This window comes from Choloepus didactylus, chromosome 3, assembly GCF_015220235.1.
Source record: "Choloepus didactylus isolate mChoDid1 chromosome 3, mChoDid1.pri, whole genome shotgun sequence".
In the NCBI taxonomy this organism is placed as follows: domain Eukaryota; kingdom Metazoa; phylum Chordata; class Mammalia; order Pilosa; family Megalonychidae; genus Choloepus; species Choloepus didactylus.
The window spans coordinates 95,984,685-95,999,741 of NC_051309.1; the positions used below are offsets into that span (position 1 = coordinate 95,984,685).

Sequence of the window (15,057 nt, forward strand, 5' to 3'; positions counted from 1 at the left end):
GAAGAAATCACAAAGTTATTACAAAATATTTTAAGGGAATGAAACATATCAAAACTCATGGGAAACAGTGAAGGCAGTACTGAGTGGAAAATTAATAGCTCTAAATATTTACATTAAAAAGGAAGAAAGATAAATCAGAGACGTAATCTCACAGCTGGAGGATCTAGAAAAAGAAGAGCAAACTAAACCCAAATTAAGAACATAGAAGGAAATAAAGATGAGAGTGGAGATAAATGAACTGGAGGGAAAAAAAAAACCAATAGAATCACTAAAACTGAAAGTTGGTTCTTTGAAAAGATCAATGAAGTTGACAAACCTTTAGCTAGACTGATAGAAAAAAAAGAGAGGATGCAAATAACTAGTATCAGAAATGAAATGTGAGGCATTACCTCAAATGCCACAGAAATAAAAATGACACAAGAATAAAATGAACAGCTGTAAGTCAACAAATAGGATAACCTAGATGAAATGGACAAATTCCTACACACACACACACTACATAAACTGATGCAAGAAGAGATGGAATTTCTCAACAGACCAATTACTAGTAAAGAAACCGAAGTAAAAAACCTCCCAACAAAGAACAGAACAGGACCAGATGGCTTCATAGTTGAATTTTATGAAACATTCCAAGAAGAAACCATACTACTGCTAAAACTCTTCCAAATATTTAAAAAGATGGGAACACACCCTAACTCATTCTATGAGGCTAATATCATCCTCTGACCAATGCTAGATAAAATTCCAAAGAAAAGAAAATAACAGAATAAAATTTCTTAGAAATATGGAGGCAAAATCTTCAACAAAATTCTGGCAAACTTAGTCCAGCAACACATTAAAAGAATGAAACACCATGATCAAGTGAGATTTATCTCCCACATGCAAGGTTGGTTCAAAATAAGAAAATCAAAATAATACATCATACATTAACAGTAAGAAGGAAAAAACTCCACATGGCCATCTCAATTGATGTAGAAAAGGAATTTGACAAATTCTAGCACCCTTACATGATAAAAATGGTTAGAAAACTAGAAATAGAAGGAAACTTCCTCAACATAAAGAGCACATATACGAAAACCTGCAGCTAACATCATACTCAATGGTGAAAGACTGACAGCTTTACCTTTAGGGATCTCAGGATCAGGAACAAGACAAAGATGTCTGCTGCCACCACTGTTATTTAACATTGTACTGGAAGTTCTTGCCAGAGCAGTTAGGCAAGAAAAAGAAGTAAAAGGCATCCAAATTGTAAAAGGAAGAAGTAAAACTTTCCCTATTTGCAGATATTATGATATATACAGAACATCCTTAAGAATCTACAACAAAGCTCCAAGAGCTAATAAATGAATTCAGCAAAGTGGTCAGGTACAAGATCAACACCTCCAAATCAGTAATGTTTCTATACGCAAGCAATGAACAATCTGAAGAAGAAATCAAGAAAAGAATTCCATTCATAACAGCTAGTTAAAAGGTTCCATAAGGGTTTAATGTCCAGAATATATAAAGATACCCTACAACTCAACAACAAAAAGACAAAAAACTCAATTAAAAATGGGCAAAACACTTGAATAGACGTTTTACCAATTCTTTACTCAGAATTCAATTTCAAATGGATTAAGGCCTAGAAATATGCAAAATATGATCAATATCATTAACCATTAGGGAAACGCAAATCAAAACCACACTAGACTAGAATGGCTACGATTTCACTAGAATGGCTATGATTTAAAAATAGGAAAATTACAAGTGCTAGAGAGGATATGGAGAAATAGGAACACTTATTCACTGTTGTTGGTTAGAATGTAAAATGGTGCAGCTGCTGTGGAATACAGTTCGGAAGTTCCTCAGCGAGTTAAACATAGAATTACCATATGACCCGGCAATCCCACTTCTAGGTATGTACCCCAAAAACTGAAAACAGGGACTCATACAGATATTTGCACACCAAAGTTCATAATGGCATTATTCACAATTGCCAAAAGATGGAAGCAAGCCAAAACCAATTGTCCATCCACCCATGAATAATAAACAAATTGTGGTAATATATATATAGCCATAAAAGTAGATGAAGTTCTGATAAATATGACAACATGGATGAACCTTGAAGACATCATGTTGACTGAAATAAGCCAGACACAAAAAGACAAATATTGTATTATCTCACTCCTATGGAATACTTAGAATAATCAAATTCATAGTGTCAGAAGCTAGAATAAAGGTTACCAGGGGCTGGAGTAGAGAAAGGAAATGAGGAGATAATGCTTAATTGGTACAGAATTTCTAAATGGGTGTTGGAGAAGTTTTGGTAATGGATGGTGGTGATGGTAGCTCCTCACTTGGAATGTAATTAGCAGCAATGAATTATATATTTGAACATGGTTAAAAGGGGAAATTTTCATGTGCTTTTTGGCCATTCATGTATTTTTTTGAGTAATGTCTATCAAAGTTTTCTGCCTATTTTTAAATTGAGTAGTTTATCTTTTTGTTGTTGAGTTGAAGGAATTATTTATATATTATGATATTAAACCCATATAAGTGGTTTCTAAACATTTTCTCTCATTCTATAGGCTATCTTTTTAGTTTCATGATGAAGTCTTTTGATGCACAAAAGTCTTAAATTTTGATGAGTTTCATTTATCTATTTTTTTCTTTCATTGCTCATGCCTTTGATGTTGCATATATCTTATAAAATAAAAAAATTAAAAACCTCATAGTACTATACAACACAAACAATGAACTTTAATGTGCACTCTGGGTTATAGGTTGTAGCACATTTATAATAATATTCTGTCATCAATTATAACAAAGATACCACACTAATGCAAGGTGTTAATAATGGGGTGGAGTAATATGGGGACTGCATTTTCTGCGTGATTTTTGTGTGAACCTGCAATGTCTCTATTAAAAAATTATATTAAAAAAAGACATTGTTAATGACACAAGGTAAACAAATACACAAAGGTACAGATAATAGAGGCCAGTTACAAATACATGGAAATTTGATATAACAGAAATGATGTCTCAAAAAGTAGGGAAAAAGGAACTATTTGATAAATATGTTGACTGATTTTCATATCCAACATTACATTCTTTACCCTGTACTCAGAATTCAATTTCAAATGGATTATGGCCTAGAAATATGCAAAGCAAAATTTAAAACTTCTCTAAAGCAACAGAAGAGACTTTCTTAATGACCTCGAGGTAGGTAAGGATTTCTTAATCAAGACATAAAAAGCACAAAATTAAAGATTGATGAATCTGACAATATTAAAACAAATTTTACACATCAGAAGGGATTATATCAATATGAAAATAAAACCAAACAATTGGGAGAAGATATTTGAACACACATAGCTTACAAAAGCTACAAACTCATACAAATCGGTAATAAAAAAGCAAACGACCTAATGGGAAAACGAGCAATGATAAAAGGCATAGATGAATGACCAAAGATATGACTAAAGGTTAATAAAAACATGAAAAACTGCCCCACTCTTTAGTCACAATAGGTTAGTTTATGCTGAAGTTACTAATTAACACAGAAATCTCAATGGCTTAACAAAACAAAAGTTTATTTCTTGGTCATAACACAGATCCAATCCTGGTTGACAGGGGTCTCTACTCAACAAAATCACTCAGGGACTCATTCTCCACAATCTAATACCTGTAGAGTAGACCTGGAGAGTCATGCACAACCTTTTGAATTCTCTGGAATCCAAAAATTCAAATTCTGTCAGTTTTTTTTTTTTTAAATCTGAGAATGTCTTAATCTTTCCTTCATTTTTGAACAACAGTTTTGCTGGGCATTTGTCACTTTTGCTCACAGCTTATTGGTTAGAAGTAGTTGGCTACAATGGGACTGGGAAATGTAGGAACACATGGATATTCAGTGAACAATGTATGTCTCTGCCACTTTCCCTGCCCTTTGCTCCTGGTAACTTGTACTCTAATTTCTATGTCTATGAATTTACATATTCTCTGAAATTTTCTTTGTAACTATTATGGGCTTAAATTTAATATCCTAAATCTATAACAATCTCATCAGCTTTGATATCAAGTTAACTTCAATAGTGTTCACAGACTATGTTCCTATATCCTCTGTTCACCCACCTTCATGTAATTGTTACAAATTAAATGTTTATATATCATAAATTTAAAACCACTGATTTAACAATACATTTTATGCATTTGCTTTTTAGATCCTGTAGGAAGTAAAAAGTAGAGTTACAAACCCAAAATACAATAGTACTGGCATTTATATTTACCCATGTCATTACCCTCACTGGGGATTTTTATTTCTTCATGCTGCTTCAATCTATTATCTATTGTCCTTTCCTTTCAACCTGCAGAACTCTCTTTAACATTTTTTTTTTTTTTTTTTTGGTAGGGCCAGTCTAGTGGTGACAAATTCTGCCAGTTTTTTTTTTTTTTCAATCTGGGGATGTCTTAATCTTTCCTTCATTTTTGAACAACAGTTTTGCTGGGCATAGAATTCTTCGTTGGCAATGTTTTACTTTTAGCACTTTAAATATGTCATCCCACTGTCTTCCTGCCTCCATGGTCTGGCGAGAAATGACTCCTATTGAGGAGTCCTTGTACATGACACGTTGCACCTCTCTGGTAGCTTTCAGCATTCTCCATCTTTTGCATTTGACAGTTTGATCACAATACGCCTCAGCATGAGCCTATTTGGGTTATCCTGTTGCTGTCTGTTGAGAGTCTCACGTGTACATTCATGGCTTTTTTAAATTTGGGAAGTTTTCAGCCATTATTTCTTAGAATATTCTCTCCGTCACTTTCTTTCTTTCTTCTCTTTCTGGGACTCCTAAAATACATATATTAGTGTGCTTGATGGTGTCCCACAGGTTCCTCAGGCTCTGTTCACTTTTCTTTATCCTTATTTCTATTCCTCAGACTATATGATTTCAACTGTCTCATTTTCATATTCTCTGGTTCTTTCTTCTGCCAGCTCCAATATGTCGTTGAACACTTCTAGGAAATTTTTAATTTCAGCCCTGTTTGGGTTCCTTTTCATATTTCCATATCTCTACTGATATTCTCGTTTTGTTCACCTATTGTTTTCCTGATTTCCTTCAGTTCTTTGTTCCAACTTTCCTTTAGTTCTTGAAGTATTTTTAGTACCATTTTTAAAAATCTTTGTTTGCTATTTCCCATGTCTGTTCCTCCTCAGAGATGGTTTCTAATGCTTTATTTTCTCATTTGCCTGAACCATCACTTCCTGTTTTTTTGTGTGTTTTGTGACCTTTTGTTGAAACATGGACATTTTGATATTTTAACATCCTCTCACTGGAATTCAGACTCTGAAGTGTCTGTTTCTTAAAGCTGTATCCATGTAGTATTATGAGAGAGCTTTCCTTGACTGCCTGGAGTGAACAAAAGGAGGAGGAGGAGGAAGAAATAATAATAATAAAACAAAATAACTTTCCCTGTTTTTGTAGACTGACCTGTATGAATGCTCTCTTTCATGGCTTATTCATACAATTAATTGAGAGAATAGCTCCACGTCAAAGTGTAGGGGCCTCGCTGATCCTTTCTGTGTACGTATCTTGTCTCAGGCATGCAGGGTGGCCCTAAGAATTCCTGTGTTTACATGGTTATGAATGATCCTTTTTCTCTAGAAAACAATTTCCTCATGGTCTCAGGCACTGCACCATATTCTGTTCAGCCAGCAATCCCTTGCCTTAGGCAGTATGACTTGACAGCTCTCCCACAGCATTCTATATGAGAGTTTCATGAGCTGCCTTCTACATGCAAGACATGTTCTGGGTCAGTAACTCTCAGACCACCACCAGGCACACTGGGCTGGACTAGGAACCATACTGGAAGTGTGCTGAGCTGGTGAAGGATGAGGGAATGGCAAGCCAGAAAGCCAGAAGACCCTACTGCTTTTAAGTAGCCTTCTTCTTGATTCAGTGCTTGCCCTGTTATTGCAGTCTTTCAAATGTTTTATGGAACTTTGAGAAAGATATTTCCTAGCTACACAGTATGAGACATGAAATAGTTAAATGAGTATGTCCTTGAGCGAGCAGGGCTAGGGGTTATTACTTATCTAGGAAGCGCCATGGGAATTCCATTCACAGAGTGTAACAGAGGTATCATTTTTTCAGCTTGAACTTAAATCAAGAAGTGGCTTTCCTACCTAAGGAAGAGGAATATAATCCTTCCCATTGCTCAAGATCAGGGACAACAGCTGGCAAATGAAACACCAGTGGGGACTGATGGCTTAGACCAGAGAGACATCTCCTGAGCCAATGGACATATGCCATTTCTGGAATACCATATTACATATCTAGCCCATGCAGAGATCAGATCAGAAACACTTAGCTGTCCAAGGCAAATACAGCAGTAACTAGAGTTATCTGGGAAAGATAATTAATAGTACCAAGAATATACAGCATTCTCATAGCTTTAAGGCACTCTGGGAAGGACACACCAACTATGTTGAATGTTCTCAGCTTTAGCTTTTAAAGACCAATTGGAGGAAAAAGATCTTAAGATTAAGATCTTGATGACATTTAGGGGCTTAATAATCTTTTGTAGCTCTCATACTCTGCCTCATTTCTGGAATTTGATATTGCAAAGACTGTAATCACCCCTAAAATAACATGAGTTTAGTTTGCTCATGTAAGCTTAAGCTTGTACACGTAAGGGCACAAAGAAGCTAAAGTCACAAACCAAGACTTGACCAATGAAGTAATTTCTCTATTGAATTAGCTTGTATCATGAACAGCTTAAGAGATGGATTACAAGAAATGCACATTAATTAATGACTTTGTATATGCCAGAAATATTCCAAATGGGACTAATTTGATAAGCGTATTAGAATCTATTCAAACAATTTTTATTATAAATTTCAAAATTATCTTTCATTTAGGAATTAATTTATCTAGAGTCTCTTCACCTAAAAGTAATGATCAATATAAATGGAAGTAATAAGAAAACTTTATCTCACAATGGTCCCTAAATCCTATAACATTTTTTTCAATGCACTTGTTTGACGATTTTTTTTTTATATTGAAGTTTTACTAAATGCATAGTAAAAAAATTTCTACTATACATTTGAATTAATTATATGTAAGTTTTCACACACAAATATTTCAGTGTAAAAGATACAAGTAGTTTGGATTTGGAAAGGAAAGCACGATAGATAGTTGAAGTAACTTTCCAGAAAAAAATCAAGGCAGAATAAGTTTTATAAAGAAATATATACTTTCTTTAAAAATGGAGCTTAAGCTCTTACCACAAATAAAACTCAAATAAAATACTTCACTTGATTTGCCTTTGAAAATAAGGCCACAATTATTTTTACAGTAACTTGCAATTAAAATGAGGTAAGAGAATTATTTTAAATTTCACCTAATACAGACTCAGGAAAAGTCTGGAGAAAATTTTGTCTTGGATCTGGACAAAAAGTAGCTCTATAAATGTCATAATGGTCAATTAGGAATATATACCTAGCAAGAAGGATAAGTTTTATTCAAAAGAGAATATTAAAGATTAGGAAAGTAAGGGAATATAAATTGATACAATCCCTTTTCTGGCTGGACAAACAAATGATCAAATAATCACTACACATTTTGGGTTAAAGGGAGTCTTCTCATTGGCAAAACAACTATGTGCATTCTGGATTTTCTTAATAAGGAAAACAAAATTTTACACATTTAGCCCTTTATTCTGTCCTATATATGATAACTTCATATTCTCATGAAAATTCATTTCAATACTTTATAATGATCATGTGCTACTTTTATAGTTATGAAAAATTAATAAAGTGATTTCTACTTTGAAAAAGAAAAATTACATTGGGCATTTTACTCTACCCCTAGGGAGAAAATGTATCTCATTCATTTCTATAATGCATAGAATTAATCTTGGAAAGGTCTACTACACTAGACTGTTTGTTATATTGTTCATAGGCTGGAAACAATTCTGACTGAGCAGAAGTAAAAACATCTACTAAAAATGTCACTTTGTTAATTAAATAATAAAAGAACCTTGAGATTTTTTGGATGAACATTGACCTTGGATTAAATTTACTAAATGAGAAGTGCCTATTATACCAACAAGCCAAAGAAAAAAGGTTTAGGGAAACATAAATAAGAGAAGAGACCAAAAAGAGATCATGAAGAGCCAAGTAAAAGTTTCACAGAGTAGCCTAAAGAGCAGATGTGCTTTAAATGATAACTGACCTTGATTCTTGGAGATGGTTTTTGCATGCTTCTTTCTAAGTCTTTTGATGGAACCATGGGCAGAGAGTTCTTACAACTGGCCTCCTAAAAAAGAGGGGTATAAAATAAACATGAATGACCAAAGAAAATTACACTAACCAGAAATTGCAAAGTGGCAAAAAGCAATTTTTAAGGAAGACAAGGCATTACTAGATTGAGTTGTTCATATCAGAAATCAGTGAGTTTGAAGAAAGGGGAGAAAGGGGTCAAAATATTTCCTCTTATTTGTCACATCCAACAGTGATAAAATAGTGATAGAGTAGATATGGGACATATACAGAAAATAATTCAGAGATGATCATTAAAAATTTTGTCTACACTATGCCACTGTTTATCACATATGTACCCATCTAACAGTTTAAAAAACTTGAATGTTAATTCTCCAAGATATCAACCAACAAACTTCAAGTTGCCAGCTTTCTCCTGTAATATTTTCCAAATGGGTTCTGACTCTGTAAATACATTTAATTCCTTCGGTAATTTAACAAACCATTCTTGAACAGTGAGAGTTTCATACCAATATACCAACTGAGGAAGAAAATCTGGGTATCTGTTTCCAAAATTATTAACCTTCTAAGTACTTGGTTCATACCAAAAGAGCACTTATAAAAATAATGGATGAAATTGCAAGGGGACAGCTTTCATTAGAGTTGAATAGATTAGCTCACTATTTCCACATAATAAACAGAAAAAACAATAATCCTCATTTTGTTTTCCTAATGAAGTAGGGTGTCACTTCTGAACATCCATTGACTTGGATATGTTTTCTACAGATGATTCTATCTTCAGATAAGGATAGAAAAAATCACACATAAAAGGATGGTTACAGACAATGATAAAGCTACAGAGAAAATTAGCCAGATTTCTTTTACTTGCTCCAATCCTCCCCATTGCAAACCACTTCTTCCCCCACCAGGCCTAACATTCAATCATCTAAATCATAGTGTTTTTTTTCTAATTTACTTTAGGGTTAATTAGTTATAATCTTTTAAACAAAATTTTAGCCTACATTCCTTATAATATTACTAAAATTTACTGGAATTTTATTTATTTATTTATTTATAAGGAGAATAGCATATTATTAGGATAAAATTTCTTTAGGGAAAAGAAAATAACAGTACTATTTACTACTAATAAATAGCTACTGAAGAGTAACATCATCAAGATGACAGCTTAAGACCTGCTATGGAATGCTCCCCTTTAGGAACACACACACACACACAAAAAAAAGGCAGAATCAGCTTTCTCAAAACCCTGGAAGATGATCAAGACTACAGAATGACTCAACAAACTCTGAATTGGGAAAAAATAAACACACACACACACACACACACACACCTAAAAATAGTAGGAGAGCACAGGACAAATTTTCTCCTTTATTGGAAGAGAAACATTTGCACATACTGGTTATTCCTGAAAGTCACTGTGCATGCCCAGGGCAAGATGCAAGCTCAGGGAGACCTGAGAAAAGCCAAACCAAAGGCTATTCTGTTAGGTTAAGTATAAACTGGGCTAAGCACTGAAGAAGAGCCTCAACACATAGCCAATCTGTATAACATTAGGTAAGAGGAGAATGTGACTTCCAGAGACAGCATATCAAAATAATCAAATGTTAAGACCTCAACAGAAGATCACAAGACATACATACAAGGAAACAGGAAGAGACTGCCCATTTAAAGGAACTAAACACAACAACAGAGGAAGTACAGGCAATGGATCAACTAATCAAAAATGTTAAGTCAACTCTCCTAAATAAGTGTACTGCGCTAAAGGAAATCAAGAAAATAATGCAGGAACAAAAGGAAGAATTAGAAATTTTAAAAAGGAACCAAACAAAACTTTCTGGGATGTGGATGCCTCTTTGTTGTTCAGATGTGGCCCTCTCTCCAGCTAAGCCAACTTGGCAAGTGAGATCACTGCCCTCCCCCTTACATGGGATCTGACACCCAGGGGAGTGAATCTCCCTGGCAACGTGGAGTGTGGCTCCCAGGGAGGAATCTAGACCCAGCATAGTGGGATGGAGAACATCTTTTTGACCAAAAGAGGGATGTGAAAGGAAATGAAATAAACTACAGTGGCAGAGAGATTCCAAAAGGAGCCGAGAGGACACTCTGGGGGACACTCTTACGCACAATATAGACAACCCTATTTAGGTTCTAATGACTTGGAGTAGCTAGCAGTAAATACCTGAAACTACCAAACTACAACCCAGAACCCATGAATCTTGAAGACGATTGTATAAAAATGTAGCTTATGAGGGGTGACATTGTGATTGGGAAAGCCATATAGACCACATTCCCCTTTGTCTAGTTTGTTGATGGATGAGTAGAAAAATGGGGGAAGGAAAAAAACAAAACAAAACAAAAAAAAAACAGTGTTCTTTTTTACTTTAGTTGCTCTTTTTCACTTTAATTTTTATTCTTGCTGTTTTTGTGTGTTTGGTAGTGAAGATGTCAAGGATAGATTTTGGTGATGAATGCACAACTATATAATGGTACTGTAAACAACTGAATGTATGCTTTGCTTTGTACAACTGCATGGTATGTGACTATATCTCAATAAAATGAATTAAAAAAAACTTTCTAGGATGAAAACATAACAGATTAAAAAAATACACTAGGGGGATTCAAAAGCTGATTGGAACAGGCAGAAGAAAAAAATCAGTGAAGTAGAAGACAGGGATATTTTAAATTATTTAGTCTGAAGAGCATTTAAAAAAAAAAGAATAGAAAAAAAGTGAACAGAGCCTAAGAGGTCTGTAAGACAACATTAAGTATACAAACATAGACATTATAGGAGTCCCTAAAGGAAAAGAGAATGAGAAAGGGGGAAAGAATATTTGAAGAAATAATGGCTGAGAGATACCCCAAACTGACAAAAGACATGGATATACATAACCAAGAAATCCAAAGAACTCCATACAGGATAAACTCAAATAAACCTACTCCAAAACATACAATCAAAATGTCAAAGATAAAGAATTCTGAAAGTAGCAAAAGGGAAGCAACTAGTCATGTACAAGAGACACTTATTAAGATTACATACCAATTTCTCATTGGAAACCATGGAGACAAGAAGGCAGTGGGACAACTGAAAGAGAAAAAGTGCCATCCAAGAATTTAACATCCAGCAAAACTGTCCTTCAAAAATGAGGGAAAGTTAAGACAGTCACAGATAAACAAAAGCTGAGATAATTTGTCACCACAAACCTGCCATACAAGAAATGCTAAAAGGAGTTCTTCTGGTTGAAAAGAAAGGACAGTAGATAGTAGTCTGGAGCTGTGCAAAGAAATAAAGATTTCCCATAAAGGTAACTATATTGGTAAATACAAATCCCAGTATTATTATATTCTTAATACATAACTCTACTTTTTATTTCTTACAAGATTTAGAATACAATTGCATAAGAAATAATCATATTTCTATGTTATGTGCATGCAAAATACAAAGAGTTAATGCATGACAAAAACAATGTAAAGGGGGTACAGAGGAGTATGAGAGCTGAGACTGTATATTCCAAGGAAGTTACGTTGGCATCATTTCAAGCTATCTTGTTATAGATTTATAATGTTAGATATAAATTCCATGGGAACCATGAAAAGTGTTTAAAAATATACAGAAATAGAAATGAGAAGGTGGTCAATCTATTTCACTACAAAAGATGAACTACACACAAAAGAAGGCTGCAATGGAGGAAATGAGGAGAAAAGGTATAAGACATACGAGAAATAAAGGACAAAATGGCTAAAGTAAGTCCTGCCTTATCAAAAAGTAGTCTGAATGTAAATGTATTAAATTCATCAATCAAAAGACACAGGTTGACAGAATGGATAGAAAAGCATGATCCAACTATATGTTGTTTACAAGAGATGTACCTTAGACTGAAACAAAATGCTTGAAAGTGAAAGGGTAGAAAAAAAATATTCCATGCAAATAGTAACCAAAAGAGATCTGGGGTTGTTATTCTAATGTTGAACAAAACAGACTTTAAAACAAAATTGTTATAAGAGACAAAGAAAGACATTATATATTAATAAAAGGGTCATTTCACCAGGAAGAGATAGCAATTAAACCACATATGCACCTAATCACAGAGTCCCAAAATACATGAAACAAACCCTGACAAAACTGAAGGGAGAAATGGACAGTTCTACAATACTTGGAAATTACAATACACCACTTTGGATAATAATTAGAATATCTAGACATAAGATCAATAAGAAAACTGAGGGCTTGAACAATACTATCAACAAACTAGATATAACAGACATATACAGAACACTGCACCAACAGCAGAATACACATTCTTTTCAAGAGCACATGGATCATTCTCCAGTATAGATCATGTTAGGTCACAAAAGAAATCTTATTAAATTAAAAAAGGATTGAAATTATACAAAGTATCTCCTCCAACCATAATGGAATGAAGCTAGAAATCAACAACAGAAGGAAAACTGGAAAATCATAGCTACATGGAAACTAAACAACGTACTCTTTTTTTTTTTTTTAATCATCATTTTATTGAGATATATTCACATACCACGCAGTCATACAAAACAAATTGTACTTTCGATTGTTTACAGTACCATTACATAGTTGTACATTCATCACCTAAATCAATCCCTGACACCTTCATTAGCACACACACAAAAATAACAAGAATAATAATTAGAGTGAAAAAGAGCAATTGAAGTAAAAAAGAACACTAGGTACCTTTGTCTGTTTGTTTGCTTCCCCTACTTTTCTACACATCGATCCATAAACTAGACAAAGTGGAGTTTGGTCCTTATGGCATTCCCAATCCCACTGTCACCCCTCATAAGCTACATTTTTATACAACTGTCTTCGAGATTCATGGGTTCTGGGTTGTAGTTTAATAGTTTCAGGTATCCACCACCAGCTACCCCAATTCTTTAGAACCTAAAAAAGGTTGTCTAAAGTGTGCGTAAGAGTGCCCACCAGAGTGATCTCTCGGCTCGTTTTGGAATCTCTCTGCCACTGAAGCTTATTTCATTTCCTTTCACATCCCCCTTTTGGTCAAGAAGATGTTCTCCATCCCACGATGCCGGGTCTACATTCCTCCCCGGGAGTCATATTCCACGTTGCCAGGGAGATTCACTTCCCTGGGTGTCTGATCCCACGTAGGGGGGAGGGCAGTGATTTCACCTTTCAAGTTGGCTTAGCCAGAGAGAGAGGGCCACATCTGAGCAACAAAGAGGCATTCAGGAGGAGACTCTTAGGCACAAATACAGGGAGGCCTAGCCTCTCCTTTGCAGCAACCGTCTTCCCAAGGAAAACAACGTACTCTTAAAAAAAAAAATCAATAAATCAGAGAAAAAAATGACAAGGAAAACTGGGAAAAACATCAATATGAATGAAAATGAAAAAAATACCAGAACTTATGAGATGCAATGAAGGCAGTACTGAGGTAAATTTATGGCTATTAATGCCTGTTCTAGTTTGTTAATGCTGCAGGAATGCAAAACACCAGAAATGGATCGGCTTTTATAAAGGGGGTTTATTTGGTTACACAGTTACAGTCTTAAGGCCATAAAGTGTCCAAGGTAACATCAGCAATGGGGTACCTTCACTAGAGGATGGCCAATGGCATCCGGAAAACCTGTTAGCTGGGAAGGCATGTGGCTGGAGTCTGCTCCAGAGTTCTGGTTTCAAAATGATTTTCTCCCAGGATGTTCCTCTCTAGGCTCCAGCTCCTCAAAAATGTCAATCTTAGTTGCTCTTGGGGCGTTTGTCCTCTCTTAGCTTCTCCAGAGCAAAAGTCTGCTTTCAAAGGCCATCTTCAAACTGTCTCTCATCTGCAGTTACTCTCTCCTCTCAGCAACTATGCATTCTTCAAAGTGTCCCTCTTGGCTGTAGTTCCTCTTCAAAATGCCACTCTCAGCTGCACTGAATTCCTTCTGTTTGTCAGCTCATTTAAATGGCTCCAGTGATTTAATTTAGACCCACCCTAAATGGGTGGGGCAACACCTCCACGGAAATCATCCAATCAGAGTCATCACCCACAGTTGGGTGGGACGCATCTCCACAGAAACACTTAAAGAATTACAATCTATTGACACTGATACCTTTGCCCACACAAGACTACGTCAAAGATAATGGAGTTCCGGGGGATATTATGCATTCAAACTGGCACAATGCCTATATTTAAAAAGAAGAAAAATCACAAATCAATAACCTCACCTCATATCTGGAGAAACTAGAAAAAGAAAAGCAAACTAAACCTAAAATTAGTAGAAGGAAAGAAATAATAAAGATTACAGCAAAGAGAAATGAAACAGAGAACAGAAAAACAATTGAGAGAATCAATGAAACCAAAAGTTGGTTCTTTGAAAAGATCAATAAAATCAATAAACATGTTGCTAGACTGACACAGGAAAAAAGAGAGAAAACAAATAACTAAAATCCAAAATGAAAAGAAGGGCATTACCACTGATTTTGTAGAAATTAAAAGGATTACAGGATAAGATTATGAACAAGTTGTATGCTAACAAATTAGATAATCCAGAGGAGATGGATAAATTCATACAAACACACAAATTACCTAAACTGACTCATGTAGTAATAGAATATATCGATAGATCTACAATAAGAAAGAGACCGAATCAGTAATCAAAAATCTCCCAACAAAGAAAAGCCTAGAACCAGATTGCTTCATTGGTGAATTCTACCAAACATTCAAAGAAGAATAAAAACCAATCCTTCAATCCTTCTCATACTCTTCCAAAAAATTTAAGAGGATAGAATTCTTCCTAATTCATTCTATGAGGCCAACATTACACTAAAACCA

The 15,057-nt window shown here is 34.8% G+C and overlaps 1 protein-coding gene across 5 annotated transcripts in view; it reads right to left on the bottom strand.

Annotated features, from left to right (window-relative positions):
* Positions 1 to 15,057, bottom strand: part of FAM13A (family with sequence similarity 13 member A) — a 380,146-nt gene that overhangs the window by 154,720 nt on the left and 210,369 nt on the right. For all 5 annotated transcript variants that reach the window (XM_037830247.1, XM_037830249.1, XM_037830246.1 and 2 more), the window contains one exon: positions 8,211 to 8,294. In XM_037830247.1, the coding sequence (XP_037686175.1) occupies positions 8,211 to 8,294 (84 nt within the window). The remainder of the gene's footprint in view (positions 1 to 8,210; positions 8,295 to 15,057) is intronic.